The following is a 26998-nucleotide window of genomic DNA, read 5'->3' as shown; positions in this document are numbered from 1 at the left end:
TTAAAAAGCCAAATGGTTTGCACCAATGTTCAGGACTTACCGGCCACTGCCAGTCAGAAGCTGCTTCTGATGGCTGTTTGTTCACTTATTTAATGGCACCATTTCCTTCAATGCAAGTCCAGGAAGAGGCACATAGGATTTTGGCAGTGGCAATCTGTTTTATTGTCTGAAATATATATTTTGGGTAGATACTTGCGTATTCAAATTAAAATAAGAAGACCCACCCGGAACTTGGAGAAAACTGCAAACATTGACAAGTGATTCTCTTTTGTTAATGGACGTGAACTGAGATTTATATAGTATTTGCCGCTATGGATGACTGTTTACGTGAGACTTCAGCCCATACGGCAATTACGTGGGTGTCTCGACAGCGAGAGAATTTGTGCATGTGTTTGTGCGCACGCATGGAGACAGCTTTTCCACACACAAACCAGCAATCACAACACCTCCCCACACAATTACCACATTATATGACAAACCATAATCATCCAAATAATACCTTGCATTGCATTGCTTAGCAGTTGGCCTCGCATCTGTTATCTTATAAAGGGAAGCTGTGAGGAAAAGGCTCAACACGGGGGGGGGGGGGAGTGGCCTGTTTATGATAACCTGAGCATACAAGTAGGCAGTAATTGTGGTGTTTCCCTTTCCCTGCCCACATGCTGCCAGGGAAAGTCAGCAGTCTGTCTTGCTTGCCTTTCTGTTGTGTTTAGACAGAGAGGGGAAAGAGGGAAAAAAAGTTACAGGGCTCTGGTTTCCGGGTCAGAGTGCAGTCGAAGATGCTGGTGCTAGTTCACGGTGCGAGTCGATTGAAGGTGTGGCCAATACTTTTCTTGCTAATTTTGGGACATGCCGCGCTGGCAGTAACCGGGCACAATGGGGGCACAGTTGAAAAAGGGTTGGAGTAGAAGGAATAAATGATCAGTAGCAGTGGTGGGGGTTGTCCTCAATTACGGCCAATCAAATCAGCTCCTCTCATTCCCTTTTAAAAGCAGTGCCGTCTCTGTCATGGTGGACTGCCCATGTCGTAATGGACGGCAGAAGTCCAAACCATTTAGTCCAGACCATTTAAGGCAGAAGAGCTTCTCCTAGGAGGAAACTGATGTCCTTGTTTGGAAGATGCGGAGTCGCCAAGTGCACATACAACAGACACTAACACCAATTCCAATGTGATATGAGACAACACGCAAACATGATTATATGACAGGCTACCATACAGGAGTCGGCAGTCTTATCCGGAGAGGGCCGGTGTGGGTGCAGGTCTTTGTTCCAACCAAGCAGTTACACACCTGTGTCTCCTAATCAGGTTCCTCAGCAAAGACTCTACTGGTTGATTAGTGGGATCAGGTGTGTAACTGCTTGGTTGGAACAAAAACCTGCACCCATACCAGCCCTCTCTGGATAAGATTGCCCACCCCTGGTTCGTTCCCACCAGCGTCTTCCTCTCTTTCCTGTGCATCCTATGAACACAGCAGGAGACCTTAGATAGTTGTGCTCACGGATCAGTTAGCCTAGGCAATCAGTTCGTTCTTTCAAGTTAAATGAGGTTAATTGAAATATTGAAATCCCCATCACTGGGCGTCTGGGTGGCGTAGCGGTCTATTCTGTTGCCTACCAACACGGAGATCGCCGGTTCAAATCCCCATGTCATCTCTGGCTTGGTCGGGCGTCCCTACAAACACAATTGGCCGTGCCTGTGGGTGGGAAGCTGGACGTGGGTATGTGTCCTAGTTGCTGCTCTAGCGTCTCCTCTGGTCGGTCAGGGCGCCTGTTCGGGGGGGGGGATAGCGTGATCCTCCTATGTGCTACGTCCCCCTGGCGGAACTCCTCACTGTCAGGTGAAAAGAAGTGGCTTGCGACTCCACATGTATCAGAGGAGGCATGTGGTAGTCTGCAGCCCTCCCCGGATCGGCAGAGGGGGTGGAGCAGCGACCAGGATGACCACCTTGCACCCAATGGAATTGTCACTGGGTCTGCGTTGGCGCTGCAGCCGGCCTCGAGCCGTCAAGAAACCAGGGCCCGCGGTCTTCTCCTCTCTCCAGAGGGATTTCATGAAGCAGAGAGAAAAACAAACAGCGCTCCACCCGGTCTTGTGACATGCCAGCTTTCCACAGTATGCCGTCGCCCGTGGTGTGTGTAAACTGTGAATGGCGAGTATCAAGTGTGTTGCTGCATTGCTCACGCAGGACGCCGCCACTTGCCAGCGAAGGTCTGCTAGCGAGTGTAACTCCTCCAACAGACTCCAGAACACACTGGCAAGAGACGAAGCTTTTTTTCTGTTTGGTGGAAAATTCATTGTTAAAACAAGTGAGAGACTGGGCTCTTTGTAGTCAGAACCGTGATGCGGGCTGTGTGAAGCGTTCCGCCGTACAGGGCCTCGCCGCCTCCAGGGCCTCGTGCCTGGCTGGCAATCCTGCCGTTCTCTCTTGTTTCCGTTCTTCCTTCCCTGGCTCCATTCCTTTGTTTTTTTCCCCCGCCGTCCTTCCATCCGTTCTCTCATCCCTCTTGCTTTCAACCCCGTCCTTTCTGCTGTCGCTTCTCTCGCCGCCTCAGTCCTTCCTGGTCTGGCTTCGTGTGTTTCCCTCAGGCGCTCTCGTACCGCAACCCTTCACTTGTCCTGTATTTATTGGTGTGAGTGTGTGTCTTTGTGTGTGCGCGCATGTGCACATGCTCTGTCTCCTCAGCTCTGCATCAGTGGCCCTTCCACAAGTCTTGGCCCTCCGCAGCAGCTTGGAGCTGAGGCTGACCAATCACAGGGCCGTGGGGATCGTCTTCCAGCTGGAGTATGTCTTCTCTGCTCCCATGCGCAACAAGACCACGGTAAGAGGGACACGCAAACATGGTTAACTATGACAAACACCAAGGCACCCAGGTAGCGTGGCAGACTATTCCGTTGCCTACCACCACCGGGATCGGCGGTTCGAATCCCCGTGTTACACCTCTGGCTTGGTTGGGCGTCCCTACAGACACCATCGGCTGCGTCTACGGGTGGGAAGCTAGATGTGGGTGTGCATCCTTGTCGCTGCACTAGTGCCTCCTCTGGTGGGTCGGGGCACCCGTTCGGGGGGGGGGGGATAGCGTGATCCTCCCACACGCTACGTCCCCCCGGTGAAACTCCTCACTGTCAGGTGAAAAGAAGCAGCTGGCGACTCCACATGCATGGAAGGAGGCATGTGGTAGTCTGCACTCTGCAGCCCTCCCCGGAGCTGCAGAGGGGGTGGAGCAGAGACCGGGACAGCTCAGAAGAGGGGTGATTGGCCAAGTATTATTAAGGGGGAAAAAAATCCCAAAAAGACAAACACCCGCCTTCCCACCCAAAATCACGCATACAGATGATGGGTAGATAGATGGACAGATGAGTGATTAATATGTCTTTATTTATATTCACATTTTGTCCAGTTTTTTTTTTTTTTACCTCAACCTCATTATCTTACGCTCTCATACATGACACGCATGAAGTACTACGCTTTCTGATGACAAATGAGGGATTGTCGTCTCCCCTACTCCCTGCTCCGCCCCTAACACACACACACACACACACACACACACACACACACACACACACACACACACACACACACACACACACACACACACACACTCCGACCGTGTGTTCCATCCCTCCTGCCCTCCCATCCGTGCTGCCCACGCCCTCCTCAGTGAGACGTTCCCCGCCCTTGGAGTATCACTCACTTCATCTCCCTCTGTTGTCTCCCAGAGGAAATTAAAGAAGGCACCCTTGGCCAGACAACCTCTGTAAACAAACAGGAGGAGAGGGGAACGGAGGAAGGGGGCAGAGGGATGGAAGTGTGCGACTGGAGGGAGGCGCCATAGGAGAACGGATCCAATCGGGATGTACTGAACTGAATTCGCCAGCTCTCCCTCTCATTGTCCCGCTTAACCACGCTATGCTGTCTTGCGGAGACTCGCGTTCAGGCATCGGAGTCAATATGGCAATTATTATTTAAAATAAAGATCCGTGCAACTTCACAAGCACTGGAACAAGAAGAGTTGGAGTTTCACCCTCTTTCGCCCAGTACATCGGTGTTCGGTCGGCACTCTTTTCTCAGCAGGCCGATCGTTTGAAGTTCCTCCGCCGGCAGCATCTGTGAGGAAATATCGAGCTGCAGCCGGCACCTGCAGCCAAGCTGTGAACTGACCCCAGCCAAATGTTTACACCTCTGCAGCCCAGCATGCACACAGTCCACATCTGATGAGAGACGCGCACATGCAAACACACACAGATGCCATATTATATAAACAGACACGTACACAGATGCAAAGACGTGTCAGACTACACACACACACACACACACACACACCACCACCTCACATACACAAAAGAAAAAAACGTACTTGTGATCATCCTATTGCCATTTTGATGAATTTTTTTTCCTCCCTTTTTCTCCCCACTTGTACCCGGCCAATTACCCCACTCTTCCGAGCCATTCCGGTTGCTGCTCCAACCCCCTCTGCCCATCCGGGGAGGGCTGCAGACTACCACATGCCTCCTCCCATACGTGTGGAGTCGCCAGCCGCTTCTTTTCACCTGACATTGAGGAGTTTCACCAGGGGGACGTAGCACGTGGGAGGATCACGCTATCCCCCCCCCCCCCAACAGGCGCCCGACCAACCAGAGGAGGCGCTAGTGCAGCGACCAGAATGCATACCCACATTCGGCTTCCCACCCGGAAACACGGCCAAATGTGTCTGTAGGGACGCCCGACCACGCTGGAGGCAACTCAGGGATTCGATCCGGTGAGCCCCGTGTTGGTAGGCAACACAATAGACCGCCACACCACCCGGACGCCGCCATTTTATTAACTTTAGACTTCCTTAAACAAGTTTTTTTTTTTGTCCAGAGGAACTCATTATGATGTTGTCATCACTGTAGAAAGAACTGATTGATTTTTTCCCCCCCTGAGAGAAAATCGCAGAGAGAGAGAGAGAGAGAGAGAGAGAGAGAGAGAGAGAGAGAGAGAGAGAGAGAGAGAGAGAGAGAGAGAGAGAGAGAGAGAGAGAGAGAGAGAGAGAGAGAGAGAGAGAGAGAGAGAGAGAGAGAGAGAGAGAGAGAGAGAGAGAGAGAGAGAGAGAGAGAGAGACATTGACAGAAAGAATCAGCATGTCCCCAGGGACGGTGTCACTTCCAAATGAAACGTCACCGCTCACAGCCGCTGATGGCACGGCAAACCACAGGAAGATCTCAGCAATGGTGTGTGTGGGTGGGTGGGTGTGCCTACAAGCACTTACCGAATACCGCGGATGGACCCGCAATTTGAGTATATGTGCGCATGTCTTTGTGTTGTCCCTTATGCAAGCATGGGTCACTCGATTACCAATTAAAAGAGGCGTTAAAAACAAGCAGCCTCTCAGGCGTCGGAGTCACCATGCATGTGCGTTTTGTGCATTTATTCGTCCATTCTTACCTCTTCAGTCACTTGACAGCCAGCAGAGCGTTTCTGTAACGGGATGACGGTTAGTAGTCCAACATTATTCACATCTCTGCTGAGGCAGGGCGGACACAGGTTTGAAATACAGAGAACTGGAAATAAAGGATTCGTGTTTCATAGACTCATTTGCTCAAAAATGGCCAAAACTGGCAGCCATGAGCCACATCTCACTCACCACATACTTCACTTCTGATGTTGTAATGGCGGCACTGTGATTTTTGTGCCGTAATCCACACTTGACAATGTAATGGAGTAGAGGAGGGGGCGACTCTGAAGTATTTTCAGGTGACCTCTCATGGGATCTCAACATTTGAAGATTCCCAGTACTTGAGCATTTCACACTAATGGAAACGTTGATAAATCTGAATCAGATTTGGTCAAAAAGTGCCAAAATGTGACTACTGTAATCTGAGTTATCACAGAGGGGGACAAAAGGCTTTCTGATGAGTTATAATAATAATAATAATAATCTAATATCTGATATACTGGACAGTAAATGGTAGGGGGAGGGGACAGGCTACAGTGCTTCACCCAATATTAAAGAGGCAGGAAGGGCACCTGGGTAGCGTAGCAGTCTATTCTGTTGCCTACCAACATGGGGATCGCCGGTTTGAATCCCCGTGTTACCTCCAGCTTGGTCGGGCGTCCCTACAGACACAATTGGCCGTGTCTGCGGGTGGGAAGCCGGATGTGGGTATGTGTCCTGGTCACTGCACTAGTGCCTCCTCTGGTCAGTTAGGGTGGCGCCTGTTCAGGGGGGAGGGGAGGGGGAACTGGGGGGAATAGCGTGATCCTCCCACAGGCTATGTCCCCCTGGTGAAACTCCTCACTGTCAGGTGAAAAGGAGAGGCTGGCGACTCCACATGTATCAGAGGAGGCATGTGGTAGTCTGCAGCCCTCCCCGGATCGGCTTAGGGGGTGGAGCAGTGACCGGGACGGCTCGGAAGAGTGGGGTAATTGGCTGGATACAATTGGGGAGAGAAAGGGGGAACCCCCCCCAAAAAAAGTGCCAAATGCGATTTACTTTAATCTCAACTATCACAGATTGGGACAAAAGGCTTTTTGGCAAGTTTGGCAAAACCATCTAGCATCTGATATATTGGACAGCAAATGGTTGGGGAGGTGACAGGTGACAGCGCTGCACCCAATATTAAAGAGGCGGGAAGCATTCAGGGTAGCAAATCTCATGCCACACCCTATTTCACCACCTTCTCCTTTCCTGCCGTAAATGTTAGACGAAGCAAGAGAGATGCGGAAGCAGGAAGCCAGACTATTTTTTGCAGTCTGTGGTGATATATATATGCGTGTGTGTGTGTGTGTGTGTGTGTGTGTGTGTGTGTGTGCACACTTATGTGTATTTAGACCCCTGTGAAGGAGTGTGTCACGCTGTGTCTCAGGAAAAGCGGGGGGCCGTGATATCCCAGAGCCCACCCCCTCCCCGTCAGCGCTTGTAGGGTTTTGCAGCGTTGATGGACGGCTATCAGGGTATCTATGGCTGCCGAGGAGAGGTGTGAGACAGAGTGGCGCTCCTCTTTTGCCCCGTCAGGGCTATCAGAGATGATACGTCCTCGCTGGTCTGAGCTTCTGTTTGGCAAAGACGGCTGTCAGCTGCACACTGTCAGCACTACCTCTCACCTATTCAGGTTCTGCGTCGCGATTCACACCGTAAGGGTTTCATGTCTCGCCGTGGCCTCGGCCTCTTTCGAGACGTTTCAGCCCTTCCCGGCAGCGGGTTTATTGCTGTGCCGTTACTCAGCTTTATGAAAAATCAATCAAGTTGTGTTGGCTCTTTTATTTTAAATACACAACTCTGCACTGTCTCAATGCTGCTGATTTACTGCGGTTTAATATTTGAACGTCGGTTTTGACACATCAGTTCGGCCTCGTAGGCCTGGTCTCGTTGAATCCATCATACGTCTCGGAGTTCTTTCCCGTGGCCTCATGGGATGTTTTTGCGGATTTGTGGAAATGATTTGCTGTCACTGCACCGTGGATAATTTTACATGTCACTAAAAAGAGATGTTTTGACTTAGAAGTGGATCTGTCTTTCCCCAGTCTCTTGGTACTGAGTATCTGTGTTGCCACTGGGTGGTGCTGTGTAGTGTGAATTGAGGGAGTACTCCACAGTGTTGGATGGTGTATTTCATCTGTTTCTTGTGATTTAATAGAGCTGTGTCTTCTGATCTGTTCTGGAGGGGCTACTGCGGGTGAAATGAATGCAACAATTTCGGTGTAACACCTTCCCTCAAAACGTGAATGCCGACTGATCTCGTCGTCCTAGTTACCCGCCACAAGACAGTTTGGATCTTTACTGTGTTGACGGTCCATTCGGATTATCGGTACTTGACAATGAAAGTGATGACCTCCTTTTGCAATTTATATTACCTCCATCGTCCTGTTGAGGCAAAACCTTCTCTTTTGATTCGCCATTGCAATTATGTGGCCGCCCCTTTTGTCTCGTCCATCTTCCTTTTTCACTCTTCCTCCCACATGGCTTCTCAGACCGCTCCTTTAATGTCCCCGCCACCGGAGAGAGGGCCAGGGATGGAGGTTGAAGTGAAGGGGGCTGGGGAGAGGAGAGGGTCCGGGAGTTTGGTGTGATAGGCTTGCTCCTGTTAGGGCTTGACGGAGTTGACAAACTTCAAACAACCAAGTTTGCCCGCAGTCGAGCACATCAAATGCCTGCTCCCTGCCTCTCTCGTTCCTGTGCCGTTGTGCTCCCGGTCTCTTACCAGCCTCGTTAAGGGGCTGGCGGGGAAGGGTGGGCTTGCAGCATTACTCAGCATTCTTTTGAGTGCATGGGGCCTTTATGGGCTTAACGCAAGAGAACTGTGGTCCTTCCCTCATGCCCCCCCCCCCCCATTGCCACATCACTTAGCAGCCTAGTGAAGAAGAAGAAGAAGCTAAAAAACCTTTGTGAGGGTAGGGTAAGGGTAAAGTGTGTTGGAAAGTTACAGTTGGTGACACCTCATACTGTCATGCTCATTAATTACCACATCCCCAAATAAGATGACGGTAATCTTAATTTAATTCTCTGGCTATCATGTTTAGTATAATTGCTTCTCTGGGCAGTCCATTGTGTTGTGGTATGTAATAATGTACTAGCTGCACATGATTTTATATATATATATATATATATATTTTTTTTTTATTAATTTCCCCCTTTTTTTTTTACCCAATTGTATCCGGCCAGTTAGCCCACTCTTCTGAGCCATCCCGGTCACTGCTCCACCCCCTCTGCCGATCCGGGGAGGGCTGCAGACTACCACATGCCTCCTCTGATACATGTGGAGTCGCCAGCCGCTTCTTTCCACCTGACAGTGAGGAGTTTCACCGGGGGGACGTAGCACGTGGGAGGCTCATACTATTCCCCCCAGTTCCCCGAACAGGTGCCCCGACCGACCAGAGGAGGCGCTAGTGCAGTGGCCAGGACACGCACCCACATCCGGCTACCCACCCGCAGACATGGCCAATTGTGTCTGTACGGACGCCTGACCAAGCTGGAGGTAATGCAGGGATTCGAACCGGTGATCCCCTTGTTGGTAGGCAACGGAATAGACCGCCGCGCTACCCGGGCGCCCAATATCATACCTTTTGAAACATGGCTTACCCCTTCTGATTTAAATGAGGGTGTGAAACAAAGCTTTATAGAAGTTGTGATGCCCTTTCTTTCGTATACTTGATTAGTTGTTTTTCCCAGTGTTGACTAACAAGATGCTGCTCTGCCTGCACCTGCTGTGCAGTATTGAGCCATTTTTCATTGGAGTCAAAACAGTAATAATGAGACAAAATTCTCATGCGGAAGCAACATTTTACCTCTCCGTATTCTCCTCCAATTCCTCTGAATCTTCATTGCCTTTTTTGAAAATAAGGTACATCATAGCATATCATCCGTTCAGGTGACGGAGCTGGACGGAGTACAGCACCGTCCGCAGTACATGATTCACTTGCCACAGGGATTCTTGGGCCACTGAGAACTGACACGAGGCGGGGATAGCTTCCCTAATTATGATACGTCAACACCAATTTAGCCAGGCCATGTCTCCGCTGGGGGCGTCCCCGGCCCCCACTCGCTTTCTGATCACTGCTTTTATCAACCGGCGTTCGCCCGGTGCGGTTTGTCAATTGAGCCATGTAATGCAGGCGCACAAAACTTAACTCAAGACGATGGGGCTTATTGTCGTCCGCTTTCCTCCAGTGACGCGCATTAGCTCATTGCTAATGAAGGGGCTGATCCAAGAGAAAACAAGGCAGCTAGCCCGTGTGATGTTTTTTTTTTTTTGTCCTTTTGCCAGGAAACGATTTGTCGGACGAGGTGACAGCAGCAGTCATCCAAAACACTGACACGGGTAAAATGAATGAGTGACTGCACACAGGTCACAGACTTGGAAGGGTGAAGCGGCTTAGATGGATGGATCGAGAGAGGCGGGGGGGGGGGTAATTTAGAGACGAGAGAACATGGCTCGTCCTCTCACAAAACACTGTTGTGCTACGGAGAGGCTCTCGTGAGCAAACCGCTTCCTCGCAGCGGTAATTAGCGACTGTTGCATGACGGCAAACTGCAGCTCAGAAGCAGGACGTCTGCAGCTTTCACACGTGCTTCATTAAAGCGGCGACTGTTCTAAAGCAATGCACTGTAGGGCTGCAGCACAACCAGTGATAGATGTGTTACTTGCATCACGTCTCAGTGTTGTGGCACCTTTGACCCTCACTTGGCCGAACAACAAGCGCGCTTGATTATTGAAGAGGTGTAACTATTAATGTGTGACCTTTAAATTTTTTTTTTCCTCGGCGCAATTTAAACACATTTGCCCTTTACCGAGGCCCTATTTGGATTTGTACACACTGGGCCGGATGCAGCAGCGTGTCTACTAATATTGGGCGGTCCTACAGCCCAGAAGACACGATCGCCTCCAAAACATCCGTGGTCAGAGATGACACGCTTCCAGTGATCTCACCTCACACCAAATGATGGCTATTATGTCCTTCATCTGAAGTATTTATTTATTTAATCCTCCCCCCTTTCCCACCCTTTTTCTCCCCAATTGTATCCAGCCAATTACCCCACTCTTCCGAGCCGTCCCGGTCGCTGCTCCACCCCCTCCGCCGATCCAGGGAGGGCTGCAGACTACCACATGTCTCCTCCGATACATGTGGAGTCGCCAGCCGCTTCATTTCACCTGACGGTGAGGAGTTTCGCCAGGGGGGCGTAGCACGTGGGAGGATCACACTACCCCCCCCCCCCCCCCGAACAGGAACCCCGACCGACCAGGGGAGGCGCTAGTGCAGCGACCAGGACGCATACCCACATCTGGCTTCCCACCCGCAGACACGGCCAATTGTGTCTGTAGGGATGCCCGACCAAGCCGGAGGTAACACGGGGATTCGAACCGGTGATCCCCGTGTTGGTAGACAACGGAATAGGAATCGGGAGTAGAACACCGCGCTACCCGGATGCCCCATCTGTAGTATTTAAATCCGTCTTTCTCACATAACAGAAAACCCTGCTCCTCATCTACACACAGTTTTTACATACAAGCACATACACACCAAGTCCCGTCTTGGCTTCAAGTTTCTGGGCACAGCACTATTTACTTCCACTTCCAAGAAGTTCCAAGAAGTGATGATGAAAGTTACTGCCTTCCCGCAGCCTCAAAATGAGCATCATCGCTGGCTGTGTGCAGCTTTTGTTGCCTCTTGACTGCTGGCTTTGTAATTAGGGCACCCATTTCGATGCAGGCATTCATTGTGTTTGGGTGTTGTGTAAAATTTCCATTAACACCAGTAAAGATATTTAGCAGTTTAATTTGTCATCTATTCAGTCCTTTCCATGTCTCCGATATCACTGCGGAGGGATTCAGGAAATAAAGGCTGCAGAATAGAAGCCAGTGACATGGCTAGCGGCTGAGTTTATTAAAGGTGTCGGAGCCCGGCTTTGCCTCTGTGCCACAGAGACTCTTGTTTGGATTTTAATTGGCTCACCGTCAGGTACACTTTGTCAGGATTGTTGTGCATGTTCTTCTGACTTCAATTTAGTTAGCCTGAGTGTGTGCTAGTAATTGTGCGTGTGTATCTGTGGTTTTTATAGTCATATGTGTACCCCTAGAGGCTTTAATGATGATTGCCAAATGAAAAGCCCCATGCAAAGCAATCCCCGTTCACGCGCTCATTAAAACCGCCTCTTTACTATGTCACTCTACACCGAACTTTTGTACTTTTTCCGGGGTCTCGGTCTCCTTGACAGGATACGCGATGATGTAAAGTCCATCTGTCTGTGTGAGACTCGTCGCAATGGAAACAAGTTATATTTTTGTTTCATGCTCACTTGAAATGCCAACACAAATGTTAATTAAATGTTAATCAAACCTCTTAAGCATACTAATGTCATCGGGATTGGGAAGCGATATATTTAGCTGATCTGCGGCCTATTCCGGAGGTCGCTCTTCCCTGGCGGTCCTTTTCATGTCTCACAATGAAAAGAGAAGTTGAGGATGAGGCTAACATGCCGCGGAGACGATATTTCCTCCGCCTAATTAGAGTGAATGTCAGCTCTCCCCCCACTGAGAAGTGCATCAGTCTCCCCATGTGGTGGGCCCGGAGTGAGTCTCACCCTGTCAGCGGCTGCCAGCGGTGTCATCCCTCTCTAGACGGATGGATGCATGCGCCTTGGCTGGGAGAGAGGCACAGAAGATGATGTTAGCATGCCCGATGGTTGCGTTACGGCCAGGCTCCTTTTTGCTGCCAGTATGGAAGAGGTGTAGTCCCGACTCGCCCATCTTTCAAGCCACGTGGTGGTTATATCAAAATTCTCAGTGCCCTCTTTAAGTTATTTGCTGCAATCTGTAACTGTTGAAAATATCAGAATAAGCTTTATTGGCCAAGTGTGCCCATGCACGCGAGGAATTTGACTCTGGTGCACAGCAGCTTCTAGCGTTTGCGGACTCATCCATCCATCCGTCCATCCTTTATCCAAACCGCTTATCCTTACTCAGGGTCGCGGGGATGCTGGAGCCTATCCCAGCAGTCATTGTGGAAGGTGGGGAGACACCCTGGACAGGCTGCCAGGCCATCACAGGGCCTCATACAAGATCACCTCATCACGGACTCATACAAATAAAAACAAAAAACAAACAAAAAAACCCCCAGAAGAAATAAATGGAGCATTGGAGCGACCATGTTTGCATAACCGGTATTGTCACTGCTATACGGTTTGTTTATGGTCAAGTAATCAACCTATGCCCATATATTATACCATATTGCTTATACACTATACTGCCAATACATTATACCATACCACAGCTCCACAACCCATCATGTCCATATACAATGCTATATACTCCCACTATATTATCTTACGTACCAGAAGTACACACTATATATTCAACTACCATCCACAGCTACTTACTATATTATATACCCATGTTACAACCACAACATCTGTATGTGTGGGGTTTGCATGTTCTCCCCGTGTCTGTGTGGGTTTCCTCCCACAGTCCAAAGACATGTAGGTCAGGTGAATCCGCCGTACTAAATTGTCCCTAGGTGTGTGTGTGTGTGTGTGTGTGTGTGTGTGTGTGTGTGTGTGTGTGTGTGTGTGTGTGTGTGTGTGTGTGTGTGTGTGTGTGTGTGTTGGCCTTGTGATGGACCGACGGCCTGTCCAGGGTGTCTCCCTGCCTGCCGCTCAGTGACTGCTGGGATAGGCTCCAGCATCCTGAAGCCCGAATTCGGATAAGCGGCTTGAATAATGGATGGATGGATGGACAACCGCACCAATAACGGCAATAATTGTAGCCAGCGTACAGCAGTTGAATGTGTATTTACAATTGTACATTTGTAGTGCACATCTGGTTTAAAGAGGTAGTGCACATCATCGAGATATATATTTATATATATATATATATATATATATATATATATATATGTATGACCCTGTGTGTATGTATATTTGTTTCTATATACTTATATGTATAATCACAGAAACTAGCCGAGTCTTCTAACCCAAGAATCCACATTACACATGCTGAAATAGTTGAAGTCTGAATCAGACGAGTGGCTTTGCTTACATGAGCCGTCATTAAAGGGATGTCATTCTGATGGAACCCTGAAGTTTTGCTTAAGACTGTTCATGCATCTAAAAGAAAAATACTGTGACAAGCTTATCTTTGGTATTGACAATACATCAAGATGACTGATGTAGTTATTTACTTATTGTCCTTTTAATGGAAAAGGCACTCATTATTGCAGAACGCACACATACCAGTTTTAACATACTTGAGGGATCTGTAAGTTGTTTGGCTACTCTTGCAATCATTATCACTTCCTGCGGATGGTTACAGTGATGCCGGGGAAAAGATAGCATCTCACATACTTTGTAGTCCCACACTCATCAAAAAAAAAAAACATATAAGGAAAACCACTTTTGAATGAGGGGAATGGCGGCGTAGTCCACAAAAGCTTCAAGATCTGCAAAATTCATGACATGCACAATAACGGAAAAAAAACAAAAACAGGATCTATCATCTTGTTGGCGATGGCACGACTCCGCTCCCTTTAATTAGGCCTGGACTTTTCCTGGAAACTATGACATAAGAACGCCACAGCGCCTGTGTACAGTACATCTGAACTCGCGTCTCCTTTCATCAGTACGTATAGGTGTACTATTGTCTCGTTTCAGGAGGAGAATAAGAGAACCCAACTCCTGACATGACAGGGTTACTTACATTTGGTAGGAAAAAAAAATGGCTGGAGCATCGCAGAAGTGTTTCATGAAACCTCCCCGTGAAAATGTGCAATCGGCAAGGTTAGATCTGAGGATTAACGCAGTTCTCCATAAGCCTTTATTTGGCCTCGGTAAGCCGAACGGAGCACAGGAGCCGGCTGGGTTCATTTGGGCTGCTTGTGCAGATGGATGAAAATGTGAGTGCTTTAGTGCTCTTAAGTTAATGATCTCTATGCATGTTCCTTCACTTCCTCCAGGGCTTCTCATTGTGGAGAATAAGTAGCAAGAGCTGTGGGCCGGTGCCTGTCACAGGGTCTTGGCTGAAATAATGACTTGAACAGCCCAACAGACTGCAGTAATAGTAATAACTGTCAGACTCCGTCTCCCATCAATGCTCACATCCTCCTAATTTAGGATTAATTCCCCCCGCGCTCTAAAAAACCCAGAGTCGCTGAAAGTCTTGCCTTTCCCTTTGAGTTTCTCCTTTGAGTTGTTCCAGCAACTGGCTTTATCTCAAGTTCTCGCAAATTCTGCTATTTTATACTCTGCCAAATTGAGAAAATTTAAATAAGGGTAACATTCTCTCTGAATCGGACCCGTTTCTACTCTTGCTACTTTTCGATGTAGAGGAAGATGACTACCATGCTTTCCGTCTGCTTTTGTTAGTATTTGTTCCCTTTTCCTTATGAAAAATGCGCTTTACTGTCAGTGAGTTTGGATCCTGACACCTGTCAAATTTTATTGCACCACATAAGATGATAGTTTTGTCATTTGTGCTCAATTTTCATCAACTCTCCCAAGTGTCCCCAAAGTTTGATGATTATTTGTGTTGCTCTAGGTTGTAGAAACGAGATCTCTTTTCACCCAATTACACCAAAATACTTTTTTTGTCTTTAGATGCCAGGATGTTACATTTTATTCTTCTAAATAAGGTTGATGAATTGTTCCCTTAGAAAATACTTTGCAACTTGGAGCAATTATGTGCGCAACGACATTATCTGCTATTGTTTTCCGTGCAGCTTGATAAGAAAAATTTTGCTGCTACCCAGGTTTAGCCCTCGGCAAAAACCTTACACTGTTTTTATCCCGTGTTCTTCTGTACTTTTCACCCTCCCTCAAAATTGCAGTAGTTGTCTATTTGCAATTTAATGGCACCTATATTTTGAATACAGCCTTGAATACTCAAATCAGCGGTTTTGAAGAGCATGGATGGACACTAGCTACTGAGCTTTCTGCCTTGCCCTGCATGCTGACGTTTCACAGCAAATGGTTCAACCAACAAATTTTCATGAAAAAGTGGAGTTGCTTGATTCGTCTATATGTGTCTTGCTTTAAAGTTGAGCAGGCGCAAAGAATGATGTAGTATTTCCCTTGAAATATTATAATGCCATTGATTGGGTGTCTCTCTGCTGTCACCCCCGGGCTCTATCGATCAAGCCTCACTGAGTTACAGTAGTGCTCAAAAGTGAGTCAATATGTCTGACCCTAAAGACATTGCCAACTTTCTCTCACTGGATCCCTGCAATACATATCAGATACCAACTTTTACTGCTGTTTCTCAGGGCAAAAAAATTAATCCACCTGCACAAAGCAAGTTGATGATACACTGATCTTCATTGCAGTATGATTAAAGAATGATGTAGACTCCGATGCAGTCCCTGGTATGTTTGGGCACTCTTTTTGGATAGTTATGCTTGTATACAATGATTATACACGGATCAGCCAAAATATTAAAACCACCTGGCTTATATTGTGTAGGTCCCCCTCGTGCCGCCAAAATAGCTCTGACGCATCGAGGCATGGACTCCACAAGACCTCTGAAGGTGTCCTCTGGTATCTGGCACCAAGACGTTAGCAGCAGATCCTTTAAGTCCTGCAAGTTGCGAGGCGGGGTCTCCATCCCACAGATACTCGACTGGCTTGAGATCTGGGGAATTTGGAGGCAAGGGCAACACCTTGAACTCTTTGTCATGTTCCTCAAACCATTCCTGAACAATTTTTGCAGTGTGGCAGGGTGCATTATCCTGCTGAAAGAGACCACTGCCATCAGGGAATACATTTGCCATGAAAGGGTGTACTTGTACATGTCTTTTTTTTTAAATTTATTTCTAGTTTTTCCCCTTATCCCACCCGATTAACCCAATGGCATATGGCTGGAACTCTTGTCGAATAACTCCCCTGGCTCACATTTCCACAGGAAGGAGATAGTCGTAACACTGGCTTCCTTCAAACTCGTGTCGGCTGCTCTTGCTATTTTACACGCTGAAGCCTCGCATGGATTGCATTACCTTCAGGCCGCAAAGGAGATGACGGGAGAATGCTTTCGGTTGCTTGGCTGCAGGCGCCTGGATGGGCCAGAGGGGTCGCTGGAAAACGATGAGTCCCCGAACACTACACCGATCTACACCCACTATCCCTCGGGTAAGGGTGGCCTAATGAATGTCTTACCCTGTGGACACTCTGGCCATGACTGGTTACGGCGGGTCTGGGATACGAAGTACTTGTACATGTCAAAGTAACAGCCACATGAATGCCAGTACCCAAGGTTTCCTAGCAGAACATTGGCCAGAGCATCACACTGCCTCCACTGGCTTGCCTTCTTCCCATCTCCCCATAGTGCATCCTCGTGCCATCTCTCCCCCAGGTAAATGATGCACACGCACCCTGCCGTCCACATGATGTAAAAGAGAACATGATTCATCAGACCAGGCCACCTTCTCCATTGCTCCGTGGTCCAGTTCTGATGCTCACATGCCCATTGTAGGTGCTTTCAGCAGTGGACAGGGGTCATCATGGGCACTCTGACCGGTCTGCGGCAATGAAGTCCCATACACCTCGAGCTGCGATGTGCTGTGTGTTCTGACACTTGTCTATCATAGTCAGCATGAACTTTTTCAGCAATCTGAGCTACAGTAGCTCTTCTGTGGGATCAGAGCAGCAGACACACTAGCCTTCACTGACTCTGTCGCAGGTTCAGCGGTTGTCTTTTCTTGGACCACTTTTGGTAGGTACTGACCACTGCATACTGGGAACACCCCCACAATACCTTACGTTTTGGAGATGCTCTGACCCAGTCGTCTAGCCATCACGATTTGGCCCTTGTCAAAGTTGCTCAGATCCTTACGCGTTCCCATTTCTCCTGCTTCCAACACATCAATGTCAAGAACTGACTGTTCACTTGCTGCCTGATATAGCCCACCCCTTGACAGGTGCCACTGTAACGACATTATCGATGTTATTCACTCACCTGTCAGTGGTTTTAATGTTTTGGCTGATTGGTGTATACTGAATGCTTGAATACAAGAATCTCAAAAGATATGTAAATATGCTTGTTCGGCTTCAAATGAAGCTATTTTTATAATCCCCGTTTGTTTGCTGAAGTCGCGAGTGAATGGTAAGTGCAGGGCTGTGTCGAGACTCCTCGCGGCGCTACTGTTTGCCTGCCTGAGCTGTCAGCGCTTTGTACAGTTCATATATAGATCAGAGTGTTTTCATGCCAGTGGAAGTGCTTTCAAGCCGTCCCATTGTGATCACGGCTGAGATTTGTGTTGGGATCAGTTTTATTACCTCTCAGAGGGGATTCTCTGCTCTGTTTATGCTGTACATAGTTCAGTGTCATTGTTGAAAGCTGAAAATAAGAGTGACTTGATCTCTTTAAGAGCCTTTGTTTGGTCTTTTCATAATTGAGTTATTATATTTGTAGTCCCAATCATGGATGTTTCAGTGATGGGTGCAGAAATAGTTGTGTAGGTGTTGTTATTTTTCAACGAGTCAGATGCTGTTTTTTTTTCCATATTTTTTTTTTTAAACAATGCTAGCTGATAATTCACAGAATTTTTGAACACAGGTTCTTTTTAAGTTTCTTTTTTTTTCCAGTTGGAAGGCTTTGAAAGTGTGTGATAAGTGCTGAGTGCCAGACAGATAGGAGCCCTCTGTAGGCTGACGGCATCTCTAAAGAAATACCCCCTGATTGGCTTCTTGTCTCTCTCTTCTCTAAGAGCTCAGCTAGCATTTTTATTCCCCTCATCTACCCATGGACTTGAATAAATTCATCAGATATTACAGGAACCCAGAGCTCGACCATGTGGTAGATGCTCAGCTCTTTGTGTTCCTTTTCTCTTGCTTTTGGGAGTACAGGCATAGTACAGAGAGAGTGAGAGAGCTCAGAAAAAAGGATATTTTAGATGAGTTGCCTTGTTTGTTCTTTTTACCGGCTAATCCCCATTCTATAAAGTGATCTTTCCTCAGTAAGATCATTTTTACAAAATCATCACTTTGAAAATAGACTTGGTATTAATTTTTTTTTTTTTTTTTGGGGGGGGCAAGTTTATGCCTTCGCGGTAACGTGGCTCTGTTTTATGGCTACAATTAGGGGTGTAAGGGTACGCAAAAGTCACGGTTCGGTGGTTCGGTACATACCTCGGTTGTGAAGTCACGGTTCGGTACGTTTTTAGAACAGTGAGAAAAAAGACATAAAACATGACATTTCTGTTCTTCATTTATTCTGAATTTAGCTTGTAAACATATAAACTTGTACAAACTTGTGGCAAACTGGCCATAATTTCCTGAACACATAAGACATGCACATAAAGGCGCATACCTTTTTCTTAAAAAAACCCAAAACAAACATATGTATAGGTATTTAAAAAAAAAAGGGGGAGTTAATATTTCTGCAACCTACTAACCAAGTTTACAGTGGAAGTAGACAACTTTTTTGCTTTAACTCATCACTAGGAAGTAAATGTTGATTGCGCTGTGTAATGGCTATAGAGTAATGACACCATCGGTGTCATTATGCTGGTCTTCATAAGCCTCGCTTTCACTATGTAATTCTATCTGCCACCGGGCACAATTTTTCCTGGCAAATCGATTTATGGCACAGGAAGTGTGTCAACCGCCCAGTAGTGGGCTAGGCAATGGCGGGCGGTGGAACAACCGAAGTGTGGAAAATCTACCGGGCGAAAGAAAAAGAACCCAGTTGACAGAGGAGGCAAAGAAGGTGAAGAGAGAGAATGATAGTAGATGAGATCACGCACGAGTGAACCTCGGACAGGCATTCATTTGATGGGGGAGCGCTCCGGGAGTTGAGAGGGTTCCAAACCGACATTCAGTTGGCATTACAGGTAGTCCCCGGGTTACGAACGCCCGTACTTACGAACCGACTCATGTAGAGCCTATTATTTAAAAAAAAAAAAAAAAAGTTACACACAGTGGTCCGTACTAACGAATGGACTGGTGCTTGTGTACAACAAATTGCAGAAGCCAGGGTTTGTCGAAGTACTGTATGACAGAAGGCTCAACCCTGCAAATGTCAATCAAGACAAACCTTGCATGAAATGAGTGAAAGACGAGATATGTTTTAATAAACGACAGCCTGCCGCAGATTAACATGTTGAAACCATGCTCTGAGGGATGATATCCATTACCTGCATCATAAGAATGCTTTATTTTCACCCAAAATAATGTGATCAGAGACTTTGTTCTTGTGTCTTCTGTTGTTTTCAACCCTTGATTGATTACTTTGGTTTTAGCCTTACTGGCTTATCGATTGATCCAGCAAAACCCCCAAAGTCCCTCATTGATGATTTAAAGAGCAAGCTGTTTTTACTTCCTCTGGGATGGCTGATAGAGCGGTGCCATGGAACTGACTGTAAATTCTGTGTCCACAACAAATCTGGTCCTAAACTGTACATGTGACCTAGCTTATAGACTCCTGCTGTACGGGCCATACACCAGTGTCAGCTGTGTGAATGCAGAAAGCCAATGCAGCACTGTATTGTCAGAGCTGACAGAAAATCCCTCATAAATACACTTTTTTTTTTTGGATCCCCCCCCCCTTCTTTCTCTCCAATTGTATTTGGCCAATTACCCCACTCTTCCGAGCCGTCCCAGTCGCTGCTCCACCCACTCTACTGACCCGGGGAGGGCTGCAGACTACCACATGCCTCCTCCGATACATGTGGAGTCGCCAGCCGCTTCTTTTCACCTGACACTAAGGAGTTTCACGAGGGGGACATAGCGCGTGGGAAGATCACGCTATCCCCCCCAGCGAACAGGCGCCCTGACCGACCAGAGGAGGCGCTAGTGCAACGACCAGGACCCATACCCACATCTGAATTCCCACCCGCAGACACGGCCAATTGTGTCTGTAGGGATGCCCGACCAAGCCAGAATTAACACTGGGATTCGATCGGGCGATCCCCGTGTTGGTAGGCAGCGGAATAGACCACTATGCTACCTGGACGCTCAATAAACACACTTTTTCATAGTACTGTAATGGTTATAACTATTTCCTCTCATATGGTATCAGATTTCATTTCACTAACAATTCTTAAGTCTTTTTTTTCTTGATTTGATCATTATGTCGAATGACTGGTTGATTGGTTTATAGGTTTGATTGATTGCTCAAGTTTGTACAAGAAATCATTTCTTCACCTTTTGATTAAAAAAAATGTTAACATGCTTTTTCAACCTGGATCCCTGAAGAAACCTATCAAGTTGTAGTGTAGGAATGAGATAATCTAAACTACATCTCTAGAGGGTTGCTGTGGTCTGTACAGCAATATACAACAGTGTTTTCATTACAAGCTCCTACGATATTTATTCTTGTGTGGAAAAATAGTGCTTTCCAATTGTAATTTTGGGCCGTGTATTGATCGATTCTCGTCTGCTGTTTCAACCGCTGAACTTTGCCAGTGGTGCAATCATTTTGGAGCAAATTGAATCTTCTCAACTATCTCATGAACTTTTATGCAGCAGCAGCCAGTTTTCATTTCCCTGTCAACATTTCTAAAGCATTACTTACTGAGCCCTAAGTGGGGAAAGAGGGGTTGAAACGACACTATATCCATCCTCTGGTATTTGGCAGCTTGCTGCAGGGTTGAAAATATTACCATTTATTTCCCCCCTTTTGCTGAAAATTAGCCACAACCTTACTACAAAATTCTGAATGATAATTACTTGTAAATGTTTTGCCTTGTCGTCTATCGTTTAATCTGTCGTATATAAGGAATCAGGGTGGCACACTGGTTAGCGCGGTCGCCTCACAGCAAGAAGGTCCTGGGTTCGAGCCCCGGAGTAGTCCAACCTTGGCGGTCGTCCTCTGTGTGGAGTTTGAATGTTTTTCCCGCGTCTGCGTGGGTTTCCTCCGGGTGCTCCGGTTTCCTCCCACAGTCCAGAGACATGTAGGTCAGGTGAATCGGCCATACTAAATTGTCCCTAGGTGTGAATGTGTCGGCTTTCACAGCTAGATTGATTGGCAGCCTGTCAAGGGTGTCTCCCCCACCTGCCACTCATGGGATATGCTCCAGCATCCCGCGAACCCAATTGGGATAAGCGGCTTGGGTAATGGAAAATGGAATGGCAATATAAGGAATCATTATAAAACCAAACGTACATGAGTGGAGGATCTCACGGACAAGCAAAAGCCCAGACACTCAGGCAAGAAGTATAATTATACAAGCACAGAATGCACAACAGCACAAAGACGTTGCCCACGAGATGAAACTTCAGCTGTTTCTTTAAGAATAGTTTAGAAGCGGTAAAAAGGAACTTATACATATACAACTTCAGTAAGCAGTAATAAACTTCAGTAATAAAAATAAATAAATAAATAATAAAATATGTAAAATAAATAAAAATGAAAAATAATAAAAGTACAATAAAATAACATACAATTTAAAAAAAAAAGTAAAGAATATCCGAGGATTATACAGAAGGTATATTCCAATAAATGCATGAATGTACAGTTGCTGTATACAATACAAGTGTACAAATAGGCTGAATGACTAAACGACCCCCTCGGCATTCATCCACACAGCTTTCTGCAACGTCGACTTCCCGAATGGCTTTCATGCAGTGCATTCGATGGGGTGTTTGGTGCCCCTTCCAGAAGTCTGGTGACCGCAAAGGAGAAGAAATCCAGTTTGCCTTGCAAGGAGGTCAAATGTCAAACCCTTACGGCGTCTTGGTCTACAGCGCAGGCAGGGTCACCAAAATTCAGGCCCTCATGCCAAGCTCGGCTCCAAGCATCACCCAGGTGACAAGTGAGGGGTTTAAAAAAAAAAGTTGTAAGGAAAAAATGTGTTGAAAGGTCTTGACAAATGTTGCTCTTTTCAACAGTGTGTTGTGCTTGTTCAGTCAGCTTATCTGTCAGAAGCCAGATGCTTTCCTCCAGATAAACACTAATGGCCATTTAGCAATAGTCCACCTTTCAGTTTTGTGACAGTACATTCACAAGAACATCTTGGCCACAATATAACGCCTCTTATTAATTGTGCACCTAAATACAATTTGGAGGGTTGATAATGTACTTTTGCACACAAATGAGCTATTTGATGAGGAGGAGCGGTCCGATGTGTCGCTGAAACCTCTTATTCTTCTCTGTCTGATGAAGGCCCAAGAGGAAAAAGATTTGATAAGGTTCCGCCTGTTGTCCAGCCAGGACAGGAGAGCGTACAGCCCAAAGGCATCTCTGACAAGCAAACAGGAGGTGTCACGACTGAAAGGACCACCCTCGTCACCATTGCAGGGTAAATATGATTGTTTGTTTGCACTAAGCTCTGTTTGTTTTTGCTGCGGCTTTTTGGTTAAAGCCCTTTTACATAAGGACTTTGAAGTACTAAGTTGTTGCTTTCTAAAGATTGACCTTTTTAAATTTTATATTACTAATACTACTACTACTGCTACTTTCGGCTCCGTTAGGGGTCGCCACAGCGGATCTTCAGATTCCATCTCTTTCTGTCCTCTGCATCTTCCTCTGTCACGCCAGTCACCTGCATATCTTCTCTCACCACATCATGTGGATTTTATATTGAAACCACTTAAAATGGACACCTTTCTGTGTTTCTCTTATGTAAAAGAGATGCTGTTGAATGGACCAGAATAGGTGTGATTTGTTTCTGCAAGTAGTTTGACAAGCCAACCCCTCTAGTAGGCACACTGCTGACAATAAACTCCCCCGACAACAAGCCTCCCAAGTTCTGAGCAGCAACCATCATACCCAGCTCGGCCGCTGTGCCTAATGTGGCTCCCAACTCCGCAGTGTTATCTAAATGGCACCACCTGCTTTCTGCATGATTAACATGCTCCATGATTCGAGTTGGGGGGGGGGGGGGTAAAGGGACGAACCTCAAAGAGGTTGGAATATCTGGTGAAGACTTTGGCCCTCCATTACGGCCCCTTGATCTCAAACGAACCTGACAGCGCTATCGCTGACTTTGCTATCTCATGCTAGCTTCTGTTCCTAAACAAAAATTACGGCCTGAACATACCACCCTACATAATACTTCAACAACACATTGCAACTAGGAAGACGTACAGTATTTTCTATTCTGTCTTGTGCATACCATAGTATTTCTGGGCAGGTATTTTGGCTTGAACATGTGAACATCTGTTATCAGATCTCTCTTTTTTGAGGATAATTTTCTTTGCTGAGGCAAGTGTGTGTGTGTGTGTGTGTGTGTGTGTGTGTGTGTGTGTTGCTTTTTTTCTCTTTTTGATTGAAACCTATAGTACACCTCTGTCTTTACATCTGCCATGGAATGGAGTAAAAGCTTAGTTAAGGCTATTTACAGACATTCTGTTAGCAGTAGTAACAGCTTGGTGGCGCTCTAGTTGACCTCTAAATGCATGGTGGCCCTTTGGTTAACACTGTTGACGCACAACAAGAAGGCACTGGGTGCCATCACAGATCTTTCAAAGTCAGCCTGCAAGTTTTCCACATGTTCATAAAAGTTTTGTCCATGTGCTTCAGTTTCCTCCTACAGTGTGAGGACACCCATGTTAGGTGATACTGAGGTGCTTTTTTGTTTTTGTTTTGTTCCCCCCCCCCCCCTTTTTTCTCCCCCAGTTGTATCCGGCCAATTACCCCACTCTTCCAAGCCGTCCTGGTTGCTGCTGCCCCCCCTCTGCCGATCCGGGGAGGGCTGCAGACTACCACATGCCTCCTCCGATACATGTGGAGTCGCCAGCCGCTTCTTTTCACCTGACAGTGAGGAGTTATGCCAGGGGGACGTAGCGCGTGGGAGGATCGACGCTGCCCCCCCCGAACAGGCACCCTGACTGACTAGAGGAGGCGTTATTGCAGCGACCAGGACACATACCCACATCCGGCTTCCCACCCGCAGACACGGCTAATTGTGTGTGTAGGGATGCCCGACCAAGCCGGAGGCACCACGGGGATTCGAATCAGGATCCCCGTGTTGGTAGGCAATGGAGTAGACCACCACGCCACTCAGATGCCTGATACTGAGACTCTTAAAGGAATAATTGGACATTTTTGAAGTCGATCCCTATTTTACACTCACCAGCGCTTATAAAGATAAACATTGGTAGGTTTCATTTCACAGTTATCCATTCTTCTCGTAATACTTACTTGACACACAGCTGCAGCGTGCTCTTTAACATTCAATGCAATTAACGGGGGACAAAGTTCAACCAATTCTAACATGATGCTATCATAGCGAATTCAAGTGGTCAGTTCAAAAATGCAGTGTTTTTTTATAGGTGAATTCCTTCTTAGACTGGTTTTATATGGTGAAATTTTCCCACATCTTCAGCTGTATGAAATTAAATTGAGTTGCACTGTGTGAAGACCCACACAACTCACTGTGAGACTCCGCTGCAACAGTTGTAAACATCTCAACTTTAGGAAACTAGTGTCATGCAACAACCAATCAAAATGCCGATAACGTATCAGGTGACAATGTCAAACTAACAACTTCACGCATGTAATTTTGATGATTTCAGTGCAATGGAGCATCACCAAAGTGGAGGAAAAAAAAACACTAGAGGCATAGTGGATCTAGCTCCTTGAATAGAGTGTGAAATGACCCATTTGGTCTCTCTTGCTTAGTTTTTTGTTTCTTTCTCTAGCATATCCACAAGCAATAGTGCATTCATAACTCTTCATTTTTACCAAGACTGCCTTGCCCGTGTCACAGCTTTATTTATGACAGAGATATTTTACACAAAAATCAATAACAAAATAAAGAAGCCAATGCCAGAAAAAAGACAAACAACAAGAAAATGACTCATTTGAAGTGATAGTCCAGCAAGATAACGACACACAAAAAAAATACAAAGATACAAATGTGGCACATAGCAGATATTGTTTAGCGAGTAAACATCTACCATCTAACTGGATAATTAAATCAACTATGTTGCATGTAACTTCGAATTATTATTTTCAAATTGCTTCAGTTAACTGTTAAGTTGCACAAAAATTAGGTTTCGTGCAAATTGTGACCTACAAATAGTTGTGTAAAAAAAATTCACCTTAAAAAGCCAGCCTTACTGTTTGCTTTGCTGTGCTGCGGTCGAGTCCACTCGAATTCACAGTGGAATGCTGTAGCATCGTGCTTGCTTTGGATGAGGCTTGGAGTGCTTTGATGCACTGAACAAGGATTGTGGATTTGTCCTCCATTAATTTGCATCACACTCTAGATGGCAAGCTGGAGCTGTGTGTTCAGTATGAAGAACAGGATGGATGACTGAAACCCACTCATGTACGACATGAGTGGTGAGTATGAGTGGGGAGACGTCAACAATTATGAACTGTTCCTTTTAGTGTTACAGTGGCTGCTTGTGTGCAGGGTATGGGGCTTTTTTGTCAGCAAAGACTAAATGTCATTCTTAGCTGCTGATCCCAGTTTAATTCGTAGCACATCCAAGCGCCATTAAAAGAAAAACAAAACACTGATGGCACCACTAAATATCCTCCCTCAGGCACTGAATTAGCCAATAAGTAGCAATATAGGCAGACCCCCAAACGCTTTGTGTCTGGGTTGCATTACACATGTAATTTATTTATTAACATTAATTATATATAACATTTATGTAGGTTAGAACTGCACAACCTGTCATGATTTTCTTTTTTTGGGACCCCCCCCTTTCTCCCTGATTGTATCCGGCCACTTACCCCACTCTTCCGAGCTGTCCCGGTCACTGCTCCACCCCCCTCTGCCAGTCCGGGGAGGGCTGCAGACTACCACATGTCTTCTCCAATACAATCCCCAATTCCAATGAAGTTGGGACGTTGTGTAAAACGTGAAAAAAAAACGGAATACAATGATTTGCAAATCCTTTTCGACCTATATTCAATTGAATACACTACAAAGACAAGATATTTAATGTTCAAACTGATAAACTTTATTGTTTTTTGCAAATATTCACTCAATTTCAATTTGATGCCTGCAACACATTCCAAAAAAGCTGGGACAGGGGCAACAAAAGACTGGGAAAGTTGAGGAATGCTAAAAAAAACACCTGTTTGGAACATTCCACAGGTGAACAGGTTAATTGGAAATGGGTAAGTGTCATGATTGGGTATAAAAGGAGCATCCCCGAAAGGCTCAGTCGTTCACAAGCAAGGATGGGGCAAGGTTCACCACTTTGTGAACAACTGCGTGAGCAAATAGTCCAACAGTTTAAGAACGTTTCTCAACGTACAATTGCAAGGAATTTAGGGATTTCACCATGTACAGTCCATAATATCATCAAAAGATTCAGAGAATCCAGAGAAATCTCTACACGTAAGCGGCAACGCTGAAAACCAACATTGAATGCCCATGACCTTCGACCCCTCAGGCGGCACTGCATTAAATACCGGCATCATTCTGTAAAGGCTATTACCACGTGGGCTCAGGAACACTTTGGAAAACCATTGTCATTTAACACAATTCATCACTACATCTACAAGTGCAAGTTAAAACTCTACCATGCAAAGCGAAAGCCATATATCAACACCACCCAGAAACGCCGCCGGCTTCTGTGGGCCCGAGCTCATCTGAGATGGACTGACGCAAAGTGGAAAAGTGTGCTGTGGTCT

General features: G+C 46.5%; 1 protein-coding gene across 1 annotated transcript in view; it reads left to right on the top strand.

Moving 5' to 3' along the window:
• The window catches only part of nphp4 (nephronophthisis 4), a 309249-nt gene that overhangs the window by 125266 nt on the left and 156985 nt on the right, over window positions 1-26998 (top strand). Inside the window, exons 10-13 of the mRNA XM_056302210.1 lie at window positions 2685-2820; window positions 21989-22207; window positions 22574-22700; window positions 24362-24370. Coding sequence (XP_056158185.1) covers window positions 2685-2820; window positions 21989-22207; window positions 22574-22700; window positions 24362-24370 — 491 coding nt within the window. The remainder of the gene's footprint in view (window positions 1-2684; window positions 2821-21988; window positions 22208-22573; window positions 22701-24361; window positions 24371-26998) is intronic.

This window comes from Lampris incognitus, chromosome 2 (genome assembly GCF_029633865.1).
Source record: "Lampris incognitus isolate fLamInc1 chromosome 2, fLamInc1.hap2, whole genome shotgun sequence".
NCBI lineage: Eukaryota > Metazoa > Chordata > Actinopteri > Lampriformes > Lampridae > Lampris > Lampris incognitus.
This window is presented reverse-complemented; position numbering and strand designations above follow the sequence as displayed.